This window comes from Sceloporus occidentalis, unplaced genomic scaffold (assembly GCF_023333645.1).
Source record: "Sceloporus occidentalis isolate IW3139 unplaced genomic scaffold, rSceOcc1.0.p SCAF_2, whole genome shotgun sequence".
Lineage (NCBI taxonomy): Eukaryota > Metazoa > Chordata > Lepidosauria > Squamata > Phrynosomatidae > Sceloporus > Sceloporus occidentalis.
Window position 1 is genome coordinate 59,366,656 of NW_028316982.1, and position 8,040 is coordinate 59,374,695.

The 8,040-nt window shown below is 41.7% G+C and overlaps 1 protein-coding gene across 1 annotated transcript; it reads right to left on the reverse strand.

Annotated features, from left to right (window-relative positions):
- Nucleotides 1-1,141: 1,141 nt before the first annotated feature.
- On the reverse strand, nucleotides 1,142-2,731 carry MARVELD1 (MARVEL domain containing 1). Its single transcript, XM_089507795.1, has one exon. It carries the CDS (start codon nucleotides 2,412-2,414, stop codon nucleotides 1,887-1,889), a length of 528 nt encoding a protein of 175 aa, XP_089363921.1. The 5' UTR covers nucleotides 2,415-2,731; the 3' UTR covers nucleotides 1,142-1,886.
- Nucleotides 2,732-8,040: the final 5,309 nt, after the last annotated feature.

Below are 8,040 nucleotides of genomic sequence, written 5' to 3' on the forward strand. Positions count from 1 at the left end.
TCAGCTGCTCTAAACCTTGACCCTATTTGGAGATTTCCATAGAATGTAACTTTCTTTTCATTGTTGCTGAGGGAAGGACCACCATCACGATCCCTTTTCAGGCAAATGCCAGTTTTTTGAGTTATAGTATTAGATTTCCTCAAGTGGTGGCCTAGCAACTGCTTGCTCTTTTTTGCCCTCAGCTTTTCTTGTCTACTGCTCTGGAGCTATAAAACTTTATGCTTCTTTCCACCAAGGATAAGATTTATTTCACTCAGACAGAAATTGTGCAGGCATCTCTTGAAGGGATGCTTCTACAATGACATCAGAATGATGCATGGCCATGCAAGTGCTGATCACATTCTTGATGCTGAAATATAGCTCTGTAATATATTTTCATTGGGAACCTGATCTTGAGTACGTTTAGGAAGTCTGTAAATACTAGAGACCTCAGAGTGTGTGAATTCCAAGGACCTTAAACTCCAAATATCTGTTTCCTGAATACAGCCAACACCAGGGTTAGATCCAAGGCTATATGGCACCAGCTGTATGGATCCTCGTCTGTAATCCATGCTGATTCCTAATCCTATTCCTATTCTGGTCTCAGATGATAATTAGTCCATCCTTCCCATTTCTATGAACAGTGTCTCGTCAATATTCCTTGTCCCACCAGTAGATCTCCAGTCTTTCCTACTATTTAGCGGGATGGCTTACTCTTATATGAAACAACTGACCAGTGAAATTTCATGAAAGTAATGCATTAGTTAATGTATACTGTAATGAAATCAACATTTAAGTTCAAAGGCCAGCTATAGTTTGCTGGGCTCAAAAGAGAAACCTATTAACTCTAAGTGTGCTCTGGAGCACAGCTTTGGTACCAGTCCTTAGCTTCTGGATATACTAAATAGTAATAAAAAGGCAATATCTGAACATATGCACAGTGCACATCTTCTTATTATATCAGATATAAACATCGGGGATGAAAAGTCAGAGCTTCCAAGTTAAAGAGTAGAGCAAGCATGAGTTTTCATATCTCTATTTGTAGAAATAAAGAATTGGTTACTAGAGTAATGCTATGTTATAAAAGCTGTAATGTCCATAACAGGTTTATATACATATTTTTAAATTTAAAAAGAAATAATTAGTCATAAATATCTGATCAAGAAAAGAATACCACTGGGCAAAATAAAAATAAAGTAACAGCAGTCTTTGGGAATAACCTTTAAGCTTTTGTTTGTAAGTCCTAAAATAAAATGAAATCATATTAACAGATTTTGGAAACAATATTTTGGACTATAATTCCCAGAATCCCCAGACAGCATACCCATGCTTGTTGGGGATTATAGACACTGTTGTGCAAAAAGTACCCTTTCAAGTTCTAAATATTAATAATAAAGTAAATGGGGCATCCTAAAGCGTGAAGGTTAAAGATTTCTCAACATTAATTCAGCACGAGTGAGAACCTATGTATATGTTGTAAAAACATATGGGCAAGGACTACAAGCTAAGTTAAATCTGATCCTGTAAGGACTGTTAACAACACTGAATCGCTATAGACTTCCTGTGGCATTCACATTTGCTGGAATCACAGGCCAGGCCAAATATTTCCAGACTCCCAGTGACCCACCTGTGAAAAGAAGGAAGAAGAGAGATAGAGAAGACCCAAGGACAGACCATCCATAGTTTCTGTGTACTGAAAGGATGTATTCATCTGTTGATGAAGAGGGCCAGACTGTTTACAGGCAAGAGCATCCATCAATGCAATAGAGATAAGGAGATGTTCTGTGTCTCTACCAGGAAGACAATGATGAGTCTGGTGCAGGGAACAGTCTGTGTGGGATAGATAATGTGTGTGAAGCTTGTCTGGCTGGCTGAAGAAGGATCTTTCCATCTTTCTTTCACGTCTCTTAGATTATATCTTGGTGGCCCTGGGAACGTTGTACCAAGCAGTAGAATCCTGAGACCAGATATAAGAAGGCAGCAAATCCTGCAAAGACAGCCGCGGTCAAGTAGGCACTATAACTGCAGGGCTGGCTATAGCCTGGCAGGTTGCAGTAGCTGACACTCTGGGTCTTGTGGCTCATAATCCCTGCAGCAGCAGCAAAGAGAATGACTCCAAGCAACAGGTCATGTACGATGTTTGTCAAGAGCCACCGGGTTCCCAGCACCGGCACAAGAGACCAGCGGCCCAACAGGCTGAGCCCAAAGAGTGCCAAGGTTAGCAGCCACACCAGAACAGCCGCAAAGACTGCAAAATAGGTTGCACCTTCATATTTGTGCGCTGCTAAAGTCACCCAGCAGACAGCACCCGACAGCAGCTGTGCTATGCGCAGACCTCCCAAAAGACTTCGCAGAAAGTCCCTGTTGCAACTCAGGGAGTCTCGAGATGCTGGGCAAGGGGGTGGGGGTGAAGAAGGGGGTGGTGGAAGAGGCATGCTGTAACCCCAGGGCCTCCAGTTGCTCCTGTCCAGTTGGTAAGCCTTCTGCAGCCGAGCAAACCTCACCCCTCCTTCTTAGGAACTTCCTCTCCTTGCAGCTGCCAAACATCTGCAGCTTAACGGTCTTTCCTGCACCAGGGCCTCTCAGTTTCCCGGGCCTGCCTCTCCCTGTTCCCCCCTTTGCCCCTCCTCTTCTCTGGGTGGTTCTCTTTTTCTTCCCGTCTTCTGAAAGCTCACTCCATCTCTACTCCACACCCCTGCAATCTCAGCTAAGACACTTTGTAAAAGACATCTTTAGCATCCATTTCCTTGGCCACTCTGGGAAACTAGTACTTGAGCCAACTGAACTTTGACCAGTCCAAAAAAAAGGGAGGGGTGGAGGCCTCGTGGCACTTTAGAGACAAACAAATTTTATTTGACAGAAGCATTTATGTACCACAGTACGATTTGTTCAATTCATAGAATGTTGCTTCAGTTTGTAGATTGTTTGTGCAACAAATCAGCCAACAGAGGTAACACTTCATGCATCTGATGAAATAGGATGTGAAACTTCATGCCAAATAAAACATAATCATCTTGGAAGTGTTATGATCCAAAGCACACTTCACCTTACTTTAGTGTGTGGAAAAGCCTAGGTGTAGTCACATTGCAAATTCAGGTAATTATGAGTAGCCCATGTCTTGGTCCATTTCACTATGTAAAAATGATGCAAGTGAGCTCCACATTGCTATTATCTGGGTATCACAACTCGGACCAGCTTTTCATATTTGAAAAAGCAGGGATCTTATTTCTTCCCAAGTTTCTGGCCTAATACAGAGGGAAAATAACCTCCTGGGTTTAAACAAGTTACTGTCATCCACCAGCCATGCCATCAGGTCAGACAAGAGGGAAAGAAGAAAGGCAAAGACACCAAGTATCTCATGACAAATCTGTGACTAAAGGCTCACTTATCCCTCAAGAGAGGTACCCAGCAAGCTGAAAAACTGTGCCTGAATTTTCACATTTACCTTTCACTTCCTCATTCCCTTTCCCTTTTGTGTCACACTGTTTTACATTATAAACTTGAGAGTAGAGAATCGGGTCTAGTTTCAGGAGATGTACATCATTCAGAGAGCCCTTCTAAACATTAAACAGAATATACTGCATATATTCATGTATAAGTCTAGAAGTTTGAGTCAAAAATTGACTAAAAAATCTGGGTCAACTTATCCATGGGTTAATGCAAATGCTTAACTCAAAATAGGAACCATCTCCCGCTCTGTGTAGAGTGGCAAAAGGTAAGAGCTTAGTCCATCCTAAGAGAACCTCAAGGAAGCACCAACTCCCCCTATTCTGTCCACTGTGGTGCCATTTCTGGCCTTTATGAATGCTTGGACAGGAAAATAGCATCATTTGGCATCATTTTCCTTTTCTTCATTCTTTAGATCCTTTGTTGCATCCCTCTAAGTTTTACCCTCGACTTATACATGGGTCATATCAAAATACATAATTTTGGTCCCAAAACCTGCCCTTGGCTTATACATGAGGTCGACTTATAGTCGAGTATATATGGTAAATGCTATACATAAAATTAAAAAGCACAAAGCATTTTGTCACATAATAAGTGGGGGGGGGGGGATAACTGAGACATCAGTTCCAACCATGACCATCCAAGTGTATATGAACTGCAGTTCAGACCCTGAATCTGTGTGGAAAGATGGTTATCCAAGGAGACTCTCCTCCCCTCTTGAACAGAACAGCCCAACGGTCACATGATGCACATTTTAATGCTACGTCTTTAAAACGTTCAGAGGCACTGTTCAGGCCAGCTGCTTTGAGCAAATATGATTCCTTTAAGTGTTTATCAGCCTTCCTTCAGCATAGGGGAACTGCTGGTCTGAACCCAAAGCAGCACTGCTTACGTCAATATTCAACTTGAAACCCAAACCTTTTGTACCAAATTATAGTTAAAAAAAAAAAAAAAGGAAAGATTTATCAAGGTTAGAAGACCTGAACTGTGGGCAATATGGAACAAAGTCATCCATTAAAAAGTTGCATTCTTCCTACGCTACACTTGGCCTCATGATTTGCTGCAAACAACCTTTTAGCAAGAGAACGCAATGATTACCATAATATCTGAGTCCCAGTGGCTGATCCTGGACAGTATCTGCTGTTATTCCTAAAAAAAATTAACTTTTATCTTAATTTAAGTTGACAAGGTGATTCCATTTTATCACTTGGTGACTGTCTTTCCCTCTCCTCACTCACACATACACCTTTGTCAATTCCTATCCCAACAGCTTAATTCTAAGCTGTTCTCCACCAGAGTACTGAAGCAATGTGGTTTTCCATTGACATGTACAAGGACCCATTATTGAAATCAATCTGATTTTGAAGTTTTGACTTTCATAAGATCATGAGAACAATGAGTTCTTTGTGTGGTGCATGACATTAATTTTCATGGGGCCTCTACTCTCTCACACAACAATGGTGCAAAACAGGCCTGTACAAAATCTGTATCCCAGTCATTTGAGGAAAAACCATTTAAGGATAGCTCTGGCCAGAGCTACACACTGGGAAACTGTATTATTCTGAAGCTTTCAATTATTTATTTATTTAGAGAATTAATAATTAAATATAATTCAATAATCCAATATCATTCAAGAGGCTGAATCTGCAGCACAAGAAACCCTTGTACAATTTTCACGGATAATTAACATCATTTGTTCTAGGGGGCTCTTAGGGGATCCATATAGGATAAGTCTGTCCATGGATAAAATATGGAGACGGAGAAACATGACAAAAAAGCCAAGTTATGGCTCCTTTGGAGGCTAAAAGGACAAGACAAATTTGAGGGCATCCTTTCTTTCCAAGATGACAAAACAGAAAGAATTTCTGCCTGAGGACTCTGCTTACATTAAGGCTTCCTGGCATGCAAGAGGTGACTGACTGCCAGTCCCCTTTCTTCCCTCCACATTGGTCTTTGCACATATCTGAAACAGTTGCATGGGGCTCAATAGATACTCTCTGAAAGTCTCTCTTAGTTGTTTTGTTGTTGTTGTTGTTGTTGTTGTTGTTTTGGGGGATTATGCAGCCATGTTCTAGAAGAGTTTATTCCTGACATTTTGCCAGAATCTGTGGCTGGCATCTTCAGAGAATGTTGGCATAGAAGAGAGCTGGATATATATATACTGTAGGGAATAAATTCCATATATCCAGCTCTCTGAAGATGCCAGCCACAGATGCTGGCAAAATGTCAGGAATAAACTCTTCTAGAACATGGCCACATAGCCTGAAAAACCCACAAAAAACTATGGATGCCGGCCATGAAAGCTTTAGATCTCTCTGGCCTGTTACAGACTGCCAAAATAAAGCTGCTTCGGGTCTCTTTGGAGGTATGCTATTTAAGTGATGCATGGGTCCTAAGAGTCCGGAGGTCGCGCTAAAGCCACACTCCGTTCCTAAGCACCAGAGTGCAGCTTTGGTGCAGCTTCCGGATTCTTAGGACCCATGCATCATTTAAACAGCATACCTCCAAAGAGACCCGAAGCAGCTTTATTTTGGCAGTTTGTAACAGGCCGCTCTCTTGTTCCAACCTATGTTACAATCTACATTACAGTCAAACAAGTAAAAGCATACAAAACTGAAAAACAAGGCACAGTGAAGTGAAAAGGAGTCTGATCCCTTCTAGCAACAGTGGTTCCCTTTCTCAGGCTGGTGACAGAGAGGCCACCAGTTCTTTGCTCCTCAATACACCTCCATTCCTGGGCACTACTTCTAGTAACTACTCATAATGCTTTTATTTGGCTATGAAAAACAGGGGCTAGTGTAGTTAGCAGTTTGGACATTTCCCAGGATCCCCTAGAGAAAATGGCCATGAGGTGGGTTATAGAATCGTAGAGTTGGAAGAGACCACAAGGGCCATCTGGTCCAACCTCCTGCCATGCAGGAACTCTCAATCAAAGCATACCCGACAGATGCCATCCAGCCTCTATTTAAAGAGGGTGTCTCCAAAAATGAGTTTTCTCATTTATCTGAGAACTGTCTCCAAAAATGAGTTTTCCAAGCTCTTATTTTTTTAAAATGAAGGATTGGAAGGAGTGGTGTCACTAAAGTTGGTGTCATCTGATGTGGTAACGTTTGGTGTCACTCCCACCCTTATTGACCTCCTCCCATACTACACCCATACAAAATCCTTATATTTAATATATTTAATATTTACCATGTTAATATGTTAATATTAACATATATTTAATATGTGCCACTTATTAAAATGTTCTGATGTGTAAGGTAGAAAACAGTGGGGGGAAAGGAAGACCCCATTACAGATGGATTGATTAAATAAAAGAAGCCACAGCCCTGACTCTGTAAGACCTGAGCAGGGCTGCTGATGACAAGAGTGACTTGGAGGTTTCTCATTCATAGGGGTGCCTTAAATCGAAGTAAACTTGACTGCAGTTAGCAACACAACAACTGATAGATTCTCAAAGGTGGTATCCAAACAAGCAGTTTTGCAATTTTAGCAAAATATGAACGAATGAGGAGGCGGACAGATAATAACAAGCAAAAAAAAACTGAGGAGAAAGAGGAGGAAGGAAAGAAGACAAAGAAGTCATAACCATTAAAAGCACAGTATGCAAAGGGATCTTGTAGCCCATTTGAGACTAAGGACATTATCAGACACGGGAAATTGGAAGTATAATCCAATGGCAATCCGAATGCAATCATGGGGTTTCACGTTATTGCATGATAGACTACCACACGCAATTTCAGGCAATGGCAAGCTACTTTCAGGCAATGGGAAGTCAGTTTGAACGCAATTCGAATTCACGTAAATTCGCTGAACTGGCCCCCCTTTCTTATCATTTGAAATTAAGAGAAATTCCTCCCGTGTGATAAACTCCTCTGTGAAAGAAAGAAGCTGATAAAATGAGCTTTGTTAGACTGGGCCTCCTTCCTCAGATGCATGAGGTGAAGAGTCCAAAGACAGGCCTATAGGTCACTCCACCTCATGCCTCTGAGGAAGTAGGTTCAAATCCACCAAAGCCCAAGTCTACTGAAGCTCAAGCTCATGTCTGATAGGGAAGAAATAGCCCTGTGTGCTTTTAACACACGCGCATACACACACACACGTGTGTGTGTCTATATATCTATATCTAGGGTCACCCTTTATCAGAGGAAGAGATAGAGTCAGTGTAGTGTGAAGTCGAAGGATTTCATAACTGGCATCCATAGTTTTTTGTGGGTTTTTTGGGCTATGTAGCCATCTTCTCAGAGAGAAGATGCCAGCCACAGATGCTGGAGAAATGTCAGGAATAAACTCTTCTAGGACATGGCCACAGAGCCTGGAAAACCCCACAAAAAGTCAGTGTAGTGTTTGAGCATTGTACTATGACTCTGGAGACCAGGGTTGAAATCCTGGCTCAACCATGAAAACCCACTGGGTGTCCTTGGGCAAGTCACACTCTCTCAGCCTCAGAGGATGGCAAAGGCAAACTCCCGCTGAAGAAAATTACTAAGAAAACTCCATGACAGGGTTGCCTTAGGGTTGCCATAAGTCAGAAATGACTTGAAGGCACACAACAGCAACAACAACATATATTATATTATGTGTATCAGACTACATGTGAAAGGGATCTAGGAG